Raw genomic sequence first — 15155 nt, 5'->3', positions numbered from 1 at the left:
ATATGCATTTACAGGGGTCTTAGAAATACACTATATTTCAAAGTCTGTCCAACAAGGAAAGACAATTTTCTATTAGGAAGACAGTATACTTTGTTAACAGGATTATTCTATAACTGTTGAAATGTTTTATTCAAGTTTTGTTTCTATTTGGAATAGCATTGTTTTAATTCAAATGGAGAACAAACAGAAGAAAAAAGGTTAAGCATATTTTAAAGTGCTTTAAAAATAAAAGCATGGTAAGAATGGTTGACAGACTACAGTATTGAGTTGTGTCTTTATGTTAGACATAAAACTTCAAATGAACAAAACATCTTTTAAAAGAAACTTTCCTACGGGGTTTATACTCTTGCCTTTATTTATACTGTATTCTTTTCTTTTGACCTTTTTTTGATATAGTCAGAGTGAAGGTCTTTCTTGAACATCTGTGAAATATTTTGAACACTTAGGCTAGATGTTAATAATACATGTCAGAGAGATGTAAACACCAATGGGAGAAATAAATTATGTACGTGAATACAGAGCACTATAGCTAAAGTAATGAGTTGAAACATAAGAAACTTCCATTAACCTGATCATCAGAAAAAAGAAATCTTCATCATTTGAGGAATTCAACTTTAAAAGGATGTTTCCTTTGGGGAGCAGAAGCCCCAAGACATTTAAATGAGACATTTACAATGAACTGAAGAATATTAAAGAACACTCCTTTTTCAGGACCACAGTGGTATTTTCCATCTCTGATCTTTGTGATTGTCTGCTTTTTCTTATCATTTAAGACTGTCATGAATATTTTATTTGATTGTTGACCTACAAAAGAAGAGGTTTAAACAATAAAGTTTTGTTGTAAGACTACCAGAATTCTCTTAGTATTAGTTTCCATTCTCTCCTCGCATATACCAGTTACTAATATCACTGATATCTGTTTTGTCTAAACACAGACCAGGACATTTTCAAGCTGGTGAAATACTCAATGTGGACGTGCTCATTTTTTAGGAACTTGCATCTGAAAAACAAGTCTTCATAGTAAAGTGACTCTGTACCTCATTGTCCATAGGGGAAGAGTTAAGTGCCTCAGAACAAGATCCACAAAAACTAAACTAGGTGGTAAGAGTGTGATGAGGACACAATTGTACATTGAATTCTGACTCTTTTTGATGCTCAGGTTAATTTTAATACTATTACTTCTTTGAGCAGAGGTTTTTCTGAAGGTTTTAGGTGCTCATTTCTCTTTCAAATCTAGGGGAAAATGTGTGGCCAGAAGACTCCTGCTTGCCCTCTTCTTTAGCGATTAAAGAACTCCTCCAGGAAGATGAAGACAAGGCAACAATTAATTTTTCTCCTTTAGGGAATCTCCTGTCTCCTGAGAACCTACATGTGGACTTCTCTAGGGGAAAAGAAAAGAAAGGGAGCGCTCCATCCCCTTCTTATTTTGAGCCTCTTATATTTTTTGTAGATGGAAGGCTGGGTTTGCCTTCAGAGAGATTAAACAGGAGCTCTATTCTGATTAAAGGTCTATTAAAGGGTGCAGGGCACCCTGGGCTTAAGTCCCTGCTCCATTGATTGTCTCTGGATTTATGAATATAAAACACATAAATTGTCTCTAATACAGACACACAAAGCCATCTTTTGTCCTTCCCAAATGAGTGCCATAACCATGAGGTTACAGACTAATTCCCTCTCTCTGATCTAATGCATTTTTAATTCTTTCAGAGTGGAGCAGCTCCAACAGAAGGGACAGACTGTGTTTTCTTCCCTTCCATGTCCCCCTGGACCATAGGCTGTTTACCTGACAAGCAGAAGAGGGCTGAAGTTTTTCCTGCACAAAGGGAAGCAAACCAGATCCTTCACCTCGAGAAGGATCTCACCACTGAAATTTTGACACTAAAGTGAAGAATAACAAACCTATGAGGAGAAAGCATGGCTGAATTTTTGCAGGGAGGTTGACTTATCAAACATGCTCCAAGACCTGATGGGTTCAGGGGTTGGGTGACTCAGTAGATGAACCCTGAGATGCCTTTGGCCAAATACATGTTCTGAGAAATTTCATCCTAAAACCTGTAACATCTATGGAAGTTAGTCACCTCCAAGGTCAGCTGTAACTAAGGGAGTGGTATGAATAAGCATGGCTCCTGGTTTTAATGCCTAAATTCCTCATCAATCCCACCTTCAGCACCCAAACCCTGTCATGGGCCTTTGGGGACTAGGTGGGATTTCAGTACTCCACGCCCAGGCGAACCTCCTGGAAATGCCAAAATACCCAGTTGCTAAAATTACTTCCCAAGGCGTTTTTCGGACTCGGGCCAGATGCCCCCCTCGCCAGGCACAGCTCTACCCCGGGCACAGGCAGCTCCGTATTGGGCACGTCTCACGGGCCAGGGCTGCCCGGGGCGGAGGGAGGCGCCGGGCGAGCAGCGACCCGCGGTGCGGCCGGGATGTGTCCTGAGGCAAGCCCGCCGGGATAGTGCCCGATGGTCCCGGCAGGGCTCGGGCAGGGCGCGCTGCCCGGAGCGGCTCCGACGGCGGCATTCCCGCAGCGCCGATGGAAGAGCGGCCCCGCAACGGGAGGGAGAGAGGGGGAGACAGCGGCGGCGGCGCCGCCCTCTGGAGAGCGCCTGGGAGAGGCTGGTGTGAAGAGCCGCATTTCAATGAGGGCCGGGCTAATGCAAATCACTGCAACCGGCAGCAGCAGAAGAAAGGCGAAGCAGCTGCAGCCCGGGCTCCCCAGCAGCGCGCTACAGCCAGGGGAGGCGTAACAAAGGCAGCAGAGCCGCTTTCTGCGGCAACTACTGCGCCTACAGCCGGGTGGTCGCGGGGGGAGGGCGGGAGCCGCCGCTCTTTGGCCGCTTCCCATTCCGAGCCGCCGCCTTCCCTCCGCGCCCGGCCGGCAGGTCTGAGTGAGGAGGTGCCCGCCAAGCTGCGGAGAACAGGTAAGAGCCGGGGCCGGGACTGGGGCCGGGGCTGGGGTCGGGGCCGTGCCTGCCCTGTCCTGTCCTGCGCGGGGGCTGCGGCGTGCGGGGCCGCCGGGGCGCGGTCGCGGCGCGGAGCGATGCACCTGTGCCCATTGTGTGGGGCGGCGGCCTCCGCCGGGCTCCGCGGGCGGCTCCGCGGGTGCGCAGCGAGCGCCGGGCTGCGGGAGTGCGGTCCGGCCCCGGGGAGCGGGCGCGGCGCTGCCCCGGGCACCCGCGGGTCGCGCCGGGCAGCCCGCGGGGGGTTGAGGTGCCCGGTGCCACCTCCGGAGGAATGGGCGTGTTTCACACACGGTTCCCCTACCCCTGCAAGATAAACCCCATCTTTTCGTGAACCCGCTGCCGCATGTATCCGTGTTCCCCCACCAAACCTGCCGTCCTCCCCCGGTGGCTAGTGGTCATCCGGCTGCTTAGTCGCCGTATGATCTGCGCTGGGTCCCCGTCACATCGCGGCGTGGTGTGGGGTTTTTTTTTTTAAATCAGCATGCGTGTTTTTTTCATGGAAATGTTCACCCACACCTGTATTATAAATAATTCTTTAACAGATGTTAGGGTGTGAAATGTTGGCATGGTGGTTATTCAGGGGCGTGTCTCTTCGTTTTTGCGTATCTGCCTGTATAAGACTATATATTAATACACACAAACGGAAACATCAGATCAAATTGTTTAGGATTTCTTTGTCTGCTCTGACCTTGTGGTTTAGACACGCTTTTCTCTACATACCAGGTCTGTGGAGCTAAAGGGGAGCTCTATTTCGGCTTTAAGGATGTATTTGGGAATTAAAGACATTATTGATAAAAGCATAAACGTGTGGAAGAAAGGACAGTGACTCACACTTCTTGCCCCTCATCCAAAATTAATAAAGCTGAAAGAGAATATCTTCGTCTAAACTTTTTTTTTTTTGAAGGGGGGTGTATTAGAGATGGTTTCAGCAAAGGTAGCAGCAGACCTAAGAAAAATCCATTTTTCTTGGCACGGGAATTGCTTCAGAGATACAGTTTCTGAATTGTGCTTTCTGGGATTGTTTAAATCTGAATAACAGGTTCTCACTGGAATTGGATGGGAATTAAAATAACTGACAACATTTTTTTAACATGGAAGCAGTGATGGTGTGTTCTCAATCCTAAAATGTGGCCACTAAGCTGTATTTTGCATTTAACCTATAGAGTGAAATGCCACAGCAAATGTTCTTGTTCATTTCACTGAAATGGGATGTAGTGTGCATGGGAAAAGCAGAATTAGTCTTTTTTTTACATATATAAGCAAACACATATGCTGTACTATGTGTAGGTGCTTCTGAAGGATTTACAAGTATAAATCCTGCATTTATACATAAGCATATGATCCTGTGTCAGTGCAACAAAGTCAGTTGTGAGCTGTAACCAAAGTAGGGTAAATAATTTCCACTAGGGCCCCACATTTGCCTTAGGTGCTTGTGCTGGTCCAGCACATGGACTGCTCTGAGAAGTTGCTGAGCACATCACCTACAGCTTTGCACCATTAGGGTCCAGCTGCATAATCATTGGTTTAATACAAACTTTTGCAAGTCAAAGAGCATCTGTAAGTTTTCCTCTGTTTCCTCCCACTGTTCTACAGCTGATTTGAATACATCTTTTTTTCTTAATGGTCGCATCATTATGAGTGGTTGAAACAAAGCTAGTTCCTGCTGGTTTTTGTCTTTTTATTGGAAATCAATGAGAGAGGCCACTTCTAAATTAGGTCTTATGTATCTGTGCTATAAATAAACTTCCAGTGCTTTACTATTCTGCAGACAACTGCAAATCTAGGTGGCTCCTAAATTAAAATTAATATGTTTAGAACCTAATGATCTTTTGATTATTTTATTTTTATGTATTTTTGTGTCTTCTGTTTGCAAAGATAAATGTGCACTTTGTATTATTTAGTCTTGTTTTGGTTGTCCAAAAAGTAACAGAAGTATTTGCCTCTTTGGTTTTATTGCAGAACATGTGAAATTCTGTTTATGTAAACTGTATTGAACAACTGGGATTGTTTTGGTCAAATCGGTGTCTCCCGTGTTTGACTGTGAGAAACTGGTGTTTCTCACAGTCAAACACGGGAGACACCGATTGCTTATTTGCTCAATGTCACTGATTTTATCAATCCTTTGGTGATGGCAAAAGAAGCTGTTGGCCTTAATCAATTTGATTATTAGACTCAAGATATTAATAATATACCTTGCTAGACATAGAGCCCTGAAGTAGCTTGCTCATTGAAAAACACTGTCTTCTGGTATATTTTTTCTTTAATATTGTGCCATTTGAGCCCTTCTGTTGGTTCAGAGTGTGTAAAGCATTTGTGCAAGGGCAACTGAAATAATTTATTACAAAGCTTAGGCTGTGAGGAAACCAATGGTTGGAATATGCAGGTAGATTTTAACACTGGGATTGACCCACTGAATCTGTGATAGTTCTGATTCTCGTTGCCAACCTGCCAGATCTATTCCTCTGAAAATTTCTTAATTCCTTAGTTGTTGGTAACTTGCAGCCTTTCTGAAACATCACCTCTTGAGATCACAGTTGCAACCAAGAGTTTAGTGGGGGCAACCAGTTGAGAAGGTAGATGAGACTCAAATAGCACCTGAATATAACATGAGAAAAAGTAGAAAGCTGATGCATTTATTCCTTTTTTCCAGCAGGTCAACTTGGTCACCTCATTTTCTGAGATACTGAATTTGAACAAACACTTCTCAGTGTTTGCTTATCGTCAGCATTTGGGTTCATCAGTGACATGATTAGGACATCTAACTTAAATGTAGTTCTTCAGGCATGGCAAGAGGCTTATGTGTGAAATGACCATGTGAATGTAGCATGGTTTTATTCAAACTTTCTTCTCAGCCAAGGAAGTAGTCCTCTGTAAGAGCCATGTATAGAACAGGACGTCTTAAATTGAGCTGCCTTAAAATTTATAAGTTTCTAAAGCTTTTTCTCTCCTCTTGTGCATTCCTTAGGTTGAACTCCAAGATGTCCCTTGGGAGAGATATGGAGCTGGAGCATTTTGATGAGCGTGATAAAGCTCAGCGGTATGGCAGAGGGTCCCGGGTGAATGGTTTGCCCAGCCCTACCCACAGTGCCCACTGCAGCTTTTACCGAACCCGTACTCTCCAGACCCTGAGTTCTGAGAAGAAAGCCAAGAAAGTTCGTTTCTACCGTAATGGAGACCGCTACTTCAAAGGGATTGTATATGCCATCGGCCCCGACCGCTTCAGGTCCTTCGAGGCTCTCCTGGCTGACCTGACCCGAACTCTGTCCGACAATGTGAACCTGCCCCAGGGAGTGAGAACAATCTACACAATTGATGGCTCCAAGAAGATTTCCTCCTTGGACCAGCTAGTAGAAGGTGAGCAGTAAGATCTCGAGGTGTAAAGTTAAGTTTGAGTTGGCCTTTGTCTAACCTTTTAAGTCTTTCAAAAAGAGGTAATGGTATTCTTATTGATAAAGGATTTTCAATGGTCTGTCTGACTAGAATTGTGGATATCTTAAATGATGCCTTGAAGTATTGTTGCCTTGCTACTTTTTTCCTTCTTGTTGAATGTGTCTAACCTTTTCACTTCAACATAGTGTTGATAGTCCTGTATCCTGAAGATTGTATCTAATCCTTCTTTTCATAAAGATGCAAGGTCAAACCAATGAGAGTTTAGTCTGTTAAACTTCAAAAGTTCTGCGCTGCTAATGAAACCTATGTGAAATTCAGTTCAGATGTATTTGGATTTTTAAGTCTGTGAAGCCTAGTGAAGAGATGTACCTCTTCTCTACAGGTAAATATGTCTTAAGTAAAATACTAGCCTCTCATTGCATGGCATGAAGGTTGGCAACCTGTTAAAAGAGTAATATCATAGCCATGATTCAGCTGGGATAGATTGTAAACTTTTTTTCCTCTGTAGCATATCCCTTTTCCCCAGTCACAGAATTGGTAAGGTTGAAAAAGACCTCTTACATCACTGAGTCTACCTGTTAACCCAGAACTAAGGCCACCACTAAATCATGTCCCTAAGTGTCAAATCTGCACATCTTAAAAACCTACAGCAATGGCCTGTTCCAGTGCTTGACAGCCCTTTCCATGAAGAATTTTTTCCTAATGGCCAATCGAATCCTGCTCTGGCTCTACTTGAGGCCTTTCCTCCTGTCTCATTGCTTATTACTTGTGAGGAGAGGACTAACACCTACCTTGATACAATCTCCTTTCAGGTAGCTGCAGAGATCTTAGGTTGTCTATTAAATAAGGCTCATGTACCTGCACTATAAACCATCACCAGTGGTTTAGTCAGAACTGACAATTCTTGGTCACTGTCAAATGTCAGACATGCCAGTAAATTAATTAGCCCATTGAGAACAAATTTATCACTCCTTCAGTGATAGTTCTATTGCTTCAAAAGAAGCTGTCAGCATTAATCAATTTGAATATTAAAACTTAAAAAATTAATAGTACTTTTCACAAGTTTTAAAAATAGCTAAAGTAGCTTTTCCAACATGAAGTGCTTCTGGACTGCAGTGGGTTTCTAGTGTAAAACATCAGAATGTACAGAGTATGAAGGCATTGACCATCACATGGCCATAAATGAGAGCATTTCTTACCTGTGAAGTTTAAATGCAGGTACTTGATTGTGTTCCAAGAAAGTAAAGGTGGAACAATTAATTAATTTTTGCTTCCATCCTACCCCTGGCCCTGGTGTGCCATGGACAAACCAGTAAAGAATGGATAGATAGCCACCAGACAGCCAATTTAGAGTTGTAACAGAGATTGTAATTTCTAAGTGATTTTCATTTTTAGCAGCAGGTGAGAGAACTTACAGTAACAGGATGTAATGAGAGGATCAGAATAAGGCTAATATGGAGAGAGGAGAATAAAAGGGTAATAGCAAATGTGGCTCCTGAAAGATGAGCACAGCTTTGCATAGCAGGTGTTCAGCCACCACTGGGTTGTCTCCTTTTTGTGTCCTAGCAGAGGAAAGCTTTTCAAGTATTGAGAACCTGATATTCTTGATAATCTTCCTTTTGTAAAAAGGAAAGTAGGGGACAACATGAAGATGATCTAGAAAGAAAATTGAAGGGGCGGGATTGTCTGCCTAAGTAGCAGGTTTGGGGGATAGGACCAGATGTGTAGTGAAATAGCAAGGAAACTGGTCTGAGGAGCAATGTTATCAATTTCAGGGCACAGTTAAAATTATATTTGTCAGGACATTATTTAATTGCCAGAGAAAATCAGTTTCTGGGAGGAAAGACCAATATTAATCAACGTCTGTGTAAAAGCAGCCTTTGTGCACTTGCTTATTTGATTGGTATGCTCAACAAGAAGCAAGTTTCATTGATGTTAATGTTGATTTGCACAGTCCTTTTGCAGCCAGTCAGAACCAGCTTTGAAAATAAAGAACTGAATTCAAAAATAAATCCAGCAACCTGTAAGATTGGTTTATTTTGGCATCCTGGTGAAGAATAAAACCAGCTATTAATCAGTCAGTCAAAATGAATGACAGTGCAAGAGCCTAGGTTTATTTTAAAGAAGGCATTTGGGATTTCTTTTTGTCCTGTGGGACTTTATTCCTTACCCTTTCAATGAATACAGCTTCCCTTCCTGGTATAGTTCAAGGGGGACAGTCTTGTTTTCTTGTCCCATTAGGACTGTGGGATTTACAGAAGTCAGTCTTTGTGTGGAAGAAGAGAGCTACATCCTCATTCTATCTGAAAAGGGGCTTCTGTTTATTTGTATAAAACTGCAGGGTGAGTTGTTTCACTCACAGAACTTCACAGTGGAGCACGGGTTCATATATTATTAGCTCAATGATGGTTTTTGCATAAGCCTCTTCCACTCTTTACTATACAAATTTATTAGAGTTTGGCTCGTCTGGTACAGCATTAATTAGCTTGAAGCTGTGCTTTGTGTTTAAATAGCTGGAAAATCACTTGATTTTTGCCTCTTGCCAAATGACACTTGTGCTCCAACTACTGAAATATCAAGTATTGCTTTCTTCGTGGTGAGAATATTCCCTTCCTGTGTGAATTCACTAATTAATTTATTTAGACTTGTATAACTGTACGTGACTGGGGGAACATTGATTTGGTGTTTGCAATGTAAAGCAAATGTATAAAGCCTTGATTTTAGAATTGGTTTTTGCCTTTGAGGAAGTTCCTGTACTCATACCTTCTCATGTGGTACATAAAGACAGAAAGGCTCTTGAGGGAAATGAGACAGCAGCCACTGTCTTTCATCCCAGAGCTAAATACACAGAATTGCATGAAATACAGTCCTAAAGGAAAAAGATTGTAAGAGAGCTGTTTTGCTTTAGTTATATTTAGTTTCATTCTGCATACAGTTCAGAGCTGGCATGGCTGTGTGCTGGTGATGTAGATTATTTGGAGATGCATGGACACATTTTCTCTTTATTTGAGAGTAATGACATCCCGTGGCATGGGGGTTTTGTGGGTTTTTGGTTTTATTGATTTTGGTTTTTTGTTTTTGTCCCCACCATTCCCCCCCACCTTTTTTTTTTTTTTTTTTTTTTAATTTTAATTTTTTTAAAGACTTATGCATGTTAGATTTATTGGAATTTGATAACAAGAGGTATGTACTGTTGTAAAAAGTTTCACATGGTCTGTAACTTCTGTCATCCTACATGAAGGAAATAATGCAACGGATCCAAGTTCCTTCTTTTTGTCAGCCCTGATGTTAGGACCCTTTTACATTTAAAGAATGGATTCTGAATGTGATGTGACTTTATTTCCTAGGCATGACATGCAATCAAAGCATGTAGAAACAATAAAGATGAAGTTACTCTTGAAGGCTAAATTTTTTAGCTGTAAAGGAAGTTTCAGGAAGGAACTTTGCTTCTCCAAAACTGTATCAACCTTAGAGCAACTGTATCTGACCCCCAAAATAAATAATGAACATTGCAAGGTGACTGTGAAATAGAGTATTTACGGTTTTTACTCCTGGGGTCCTGTTATGTGGAACAAAGACCACAGAATCAATCTGTAGCCAGAACTGCATCTCTTTCTCATTAATTTTATTGTAATATTACCTCAGAGTTTTGGGTATGCATCAGAATTGATTGTTTTAAGTTTCTACGATACCTACCACAAAGTTAACCCTGCAGCTGAGAGCTGGCAGTCAAAGACCAGCCGGAAGCCCCAGACCACAAGGCTGAGAGCATACTGGGAAACAATTTTGTCACAGGTCAATACTGGGTGCACAGCCAAATGATTCTAAAGACTTCTGTTTGTGTCTGCATGTTTTGTGTAGGCATAATGGCAAAAACAGTTTTAAGGAATAACCTCAAAAAGAAAAATGAATGCCTCTCAGGGTTTCCCTCAGAGCCACAAGCCTTGTTGAAGGAGCAGTTTGAAAGGCTGCAGATATGCCAGCTTTAAAATCCAGTAAAAGCTGTAGCCAGCTAATAACTCTTGGGAGATGTGAACCTTGCTGCAGGGCAGAGGAAATGCTGGGTCACATGAGGACTGCGGGAAGGCTCCCGTGATGGAGGCAGGCAGTTTGTGCTCAGAGCAGCAGAGGAGCTGCCTGCCAGTGCAGGGTTCAAAAGGCAGCGTCTCCTTGCTGAAGTGATGGGTTGCAAGAGTTCCTGACTTGTTTTGTGTATGGTCTTGCTACTCCTACTGTCACCTCATTTCTCATATCTCAGCTTCTCCTTCCCAGTATTCCTGCTGCCTTCTTGACTCTGCCAACCACTCGGGTGTTGTTGGTGAGGAGCCCAGCCAGGCCAGGCTGTAGTAATTGGTCCCTGATGCTCTCTAGAGCTAATGGCTTCTTTCTTCTAGATCATGCCTACCTCAGCAGCTGGGAATTGATGGGCTGGAAAGATTCATATGCATGTGTAATGTGCTATCAAAATAATAATACTAAAGTATCTGTTTAAATGTTTGTGGAGCTGAATCTATGTGGACATTTGTTTGTAGGATTAAATTTACACTGGATATTTACCATGGACTTGATCCAGGGCTATCAAATTTAGGGAAACTTGGACTGAATCCTGTGGCAGAAATGGCTGCAATCCTTATATTGTTTAATAAACAAACAGCTGAATGATCCTGTTGCATAAAATAGTAGAGGGTTGTTCTGGCACTGTTTATTTGATTATTTTGTTCATCCATTAGCCTGTTGATCATCTTGCTTAACAGCTTCTTGGAAGTCCATGTGATTTCTTATTCTGGGTGCTTTACATTATTTTTTGGTGGGATTTTTTTAAAGTGTGTACAATGTCTATCTTACTTGTAACAGAGGGGACAGAGGAAGTATTTTTTATGAGGAAAAAAATCCCAACTTTTTAGTCTGAACTGAGAAGAAAGTAAGTTTGTGAATGAAGTCCTTTCCAAGGTCAGAGGAGATCTGATTTGAAGTTTCTGGTGCATGTCATTGCTTGGACATGTGTAGGTCAGATTTATTTCCTGTAGATGCTCCATCTCTTTTGCACTGTTGCATTTTTTTCAGACCCTGCAGGAAGACAAGGCAGCAACAATGTAGTTAAAGTAGGTTATTGTTCTATTAACTAACACATTTGGGAGCTATCAAGTATCAGTAATTTATTTCATTCAGGTCATCTTCTTTTTGCAATCTGCTCTGTGTAGTGAGGCGCTGTGAGAATTTTTTGTCCTTTCTCCTGAGAGACTGAGATTCTGCCTTTTGTATGTATAAAGCCAAAGGGTAGAAGTGAAGAAAGGCACGTATGCTTAGGCATGGAGGGCTGGGGGTGCTAATTGCTTCCCCATCCTCTTAACATATTTCTTGTCCTATCTGTTGGAGAAATGGACCCCAATAAATCACTGCTAATTAATAAATTAACTTTACATTCCTACTACATACTGTACTCCAAGGAATCAACACCATTTTCCATAAATGGTTAAATCCTGACCTCCACAAAGAGGGGTTGATGTTCCCTCTCTGTGAGAGGCAAACAGGTTCTCTCTTCCTTCTCCAGGGTTTCCACCTATGATGACTGGTGTCCTCATGAAGCCATTTTAGGCCAAGTCACCTTAAGCACAAAGAAGCAACACAAAAAATGGCTTTTAAGAGATGTCTCACTCATTCTTATAGGGAGAATATCAGCAAGCTGAAGAAAACAAACTAATTGCTGATACCAATGTGGAAAGCAGGGAGACACTTGCATCAGGAAAGCTCCAGTACTTAGGTGCAGTGATTCAATGTCTCCTTAGCATCCACTTTGTACACACAGATATTATTTCTACAAATATTTAATAAGTGAAGCAAGCCTTGAAATTCTGTCATGACCCATAAGAACTATCTTCCAGTGTTGCATGTCTCTGATAGGTCAGTTACATTGAATTTTGACAGATGTGCAACTGCAGGTAGTAGGTTATTTTTTTTCTTTTCTTTTCCTTTTTTTTTAAAGCATAAACAATGTTTTGGAATCTGCCCTTCTACGTGATTAGCTTTATGAATAATTTCTCAATGTTAAGATTTATTTTATTGTTCCATTTGGCATTTCCCAGAAGTGTTTAGCATTTATACAAATTAAAGTGTAAGGTTACTGACCAAAAGTTTGAAACTGACCAACAAGCACTGTGCATTGTTTTTGAAAGGTTCCAGTGGTAGGTGTGTTTCATTTGCTCTGTTGCTGTGAAGAGGCTCTCAGGAAAGGGATACTTCCTAAGGTGTAATAATCACTTTTTTCCCTAGATGCCAGATCTCCCAAAGCAACTTGGTGTTCCCCTTTTCTTTTCCTAATGGCTATTGATACTGTAATCAAGAGTCAAAATTCCATTAGTGACAGATGACTGCACTGTGAAACACTTGCTCTCCTCTCCCAGGGAGCTGCAATCAAATTGTCACTGTTAAATTGGCTTTGTTGTCTGTGCCCTTTGCTTGATCCAGTTTCTTCAAAGAATCCTTCTCAACACTTGTTTTGTTAGGAATCTAGTGTCTGGAGATTGTTACTTTCTTCTTCCAGCTGCCAGTTACTCAAAGCTGATGATGAAGAAGCAATAGCTAAAGCAGGAGATGGATTTAGTGGACTTTTAAGTCATGCCCCTTGTGAAATCTTTTTACAGTCTTCTCTCCTGGAGATTTTGGTGAAAAATAAGGGAATGAAAATCTAGGTGAAGACCTTCAGTCCTTTTATTTGAGATTCCTCTGCATACAAGCACCAGAGGTGCTAAAGGCTTTTATTCTTACAGGCCTGACCCTTAGGACCAGCATGCATGAAAATTGCAGTCCCTAGCTAATATCTAAAATAGTTTTAAATAACAACATTATGGGAGAAGTGTCTGTATTTCTGTTACCTTTAGTAAGAACTATTTTATATAGGTTATTTAATCTTTGAAGGCCCTGGATGCTCTACCTCCAAGGTGTTCTCTAGAAAAATATGAGCCTCTTGAAGGGAAAAAATTATCTTGGTGTAAATATTTTAGTGATATGGTACCACTGGAAATGAGGAAAGGGCAAAAGTGCTTATGTTCAAACAATCCCAAACCTGCAGTGATTCTATTGGTCCTTTTTAAATGATCATTCATATAAATTTAGTTTTGTAATGAAGAGCTGATGTGCAGTTAAATGCTACAAGGAATCCATCTGACCTTTAAATGTACCTGATATTAAAAATCATGTGGAACGCTGTCCTTTCAAGAAGGGGAACCAAAAGAGTTCTTAATAAATTAAATGTAAATCTTCTGAGAACACTGTGTATCAACATTTATTTATGAGCCTACCCTTTGAGAAGTGAGTTTTAATTTGAGGACTTGATTTTAAATAAATGTTATTTTCTGCAGCTGCAGTGAACAATTTCCCTAATAGAACTGAACCACAAAATCCAGATTTATATCTCCCCTCCAAAAAACAAAATAAGAGGTTACTGGTGGGTTTTACATCTTACAGCAAACACAACTGTAGAGAAGAATAAATTTTGCTTAAAATTTTTTTAAAGAGTCTTCTGAAAATAATTTTATAAAGCTGGTATTTATTATATTGATCTTAATACAGTCTTAATCATAGTAGGATTTTTTTTTCCTTAAAAGTTTCTAATTTCGTGGATGTGGTTCGGTGGGTGCATTCTGACCTGGCACTAACTGAGAAGGTAATACTAGAACACTTGGACAGGACATGGACAAAAGAGAACCTGCACTGTTTGACCACTCATTACTGTAGCTGATCCCTTCTAGTCTGATGTTTCCATATGCATATCTGTCTATCTTGTATATATGCAGTGACTAAAAGGAAATGCCTACCTTTAAACAAGCCTCAAGTCCCAGTGTTGCTTGCCTCCATTTTTAGATGTGGTGACTCTCTGTATCTATTCCTTGTGTGCTGCAATGTCTCCAGAATTGGGTTGGGTGCCTTGAAGCCTTAAAATTTCTTTTCAGAAATTAATTTTTAATATTTAACTTTCTTTTAATGATTGAACTGTGAGTCCTCTTTCCTTAGGGTTAGGGGTCATTAGGAATATCTTTGGTTCTTACATGTTTTTTTGGCAAAGGAGGTGCATCACTGAGTTTTGTTCTGGTTTTGTTACCCTGGGCTAAATTTCTGACATGAAGGCCTCTGTGCTATTAGCATGCAGTGAACTCTTGAACCCAGAAGAAGTAAAACATCTCAGATGTCTCTGTGGTATTGTTCAGGAAAGGATCTTGCATTATTTGTGATTTAACTGTAGGCTGCCAGAAGGTGTGGTCTTGCTGGATCTGGTTTTGGTTTCTTTGAGTTTTTTGGTTTTTTGTTTGGTTGGTTTGTTTGTTTTTCCTCAGACAGAGGATGAACTGGATCAGCTTGATGTTGCAAAATTAGTGTCTTTGGTATGTTCAGTCAGATCACTGAGCTGATCCAACTCATCCATTGCTACTGTCAGCACAGCAACAGTCAAGCTCATGGGGGAGTTTGGGAGCACCCAAGCAGGTGCCCCTTACACAGCAGCCTTCAGCTGGACTGGATTCAGGTGCTCATCTACATGGAGCTGGGTTTTCTGGCTGATTTCTAGCTCCCCAGAAGTTGTGTGGGTGTGGTATTTGCAAAAATATTTTACTGTAGATAATGCTCCAACAGAAAGAAGAACTAATAGCCGCTATTTTTCTTTTAAGTATGGTAAATTTGTTGTGATGAGAAGTCTGTAATTGCTACTCTTTGTCTTCATTTTCCCAGATATTATATATTTAGTCATAATATTACAGGGAGGTTTCTTGTCTGTACATATCCTGGGTTTATGATGCCTAAAGCTTT

At 41.1% G+C, this 15155-nt stretch overlaps 1 protein-coding gene across 2 annotated transcripts in view; it reads left to right on the top strand.

The window, feature by feature from the left end:
- Positions 1-2667: 2667 nt before the first annotated feature.
- Positions 2668-15155, top strand: part of DCLK1 (doublecortin like kinase 1) — a 226023-nt gene continuing 213535 nt past the window's right edge. For both annotated transcript variants that reach the window (XM_050978589.1, XM_050978584.1), the window contains exons 1-2: positions 2668-2924; positions 5932-6320. In XM_050978589.1, the coding sequence (XP_050834546.1) occupies positions 5945-6320 (376 nt within the window). In that variant the 5' untranslated portion in view covers positions 2668-2924; positions 5932-5944. The remainder of the gene's footprint in view (positions 2925-5931; positions 6321-15155) is intronic.

Source organism: Serinus canaria, chromosome 1, assembly GCF_022539315.1.
Source record: "Serinus canaria isolate serCan28SL12 chromosome 1, serCan2020, whole genome shotgun sequence".
Classification (NCBI taxonomy): domain Eukaryota; kingdom Metazoa; phylum Chordata; class Aves; order Passeriformes; family Fringillidae; genus Serinus; species Serinus canaria.
The sequence above is the reverse complement of the archived record's forward strand: the minus strand, read 5'-3'. Positions and strand labels throughout refer to the sequence as shown.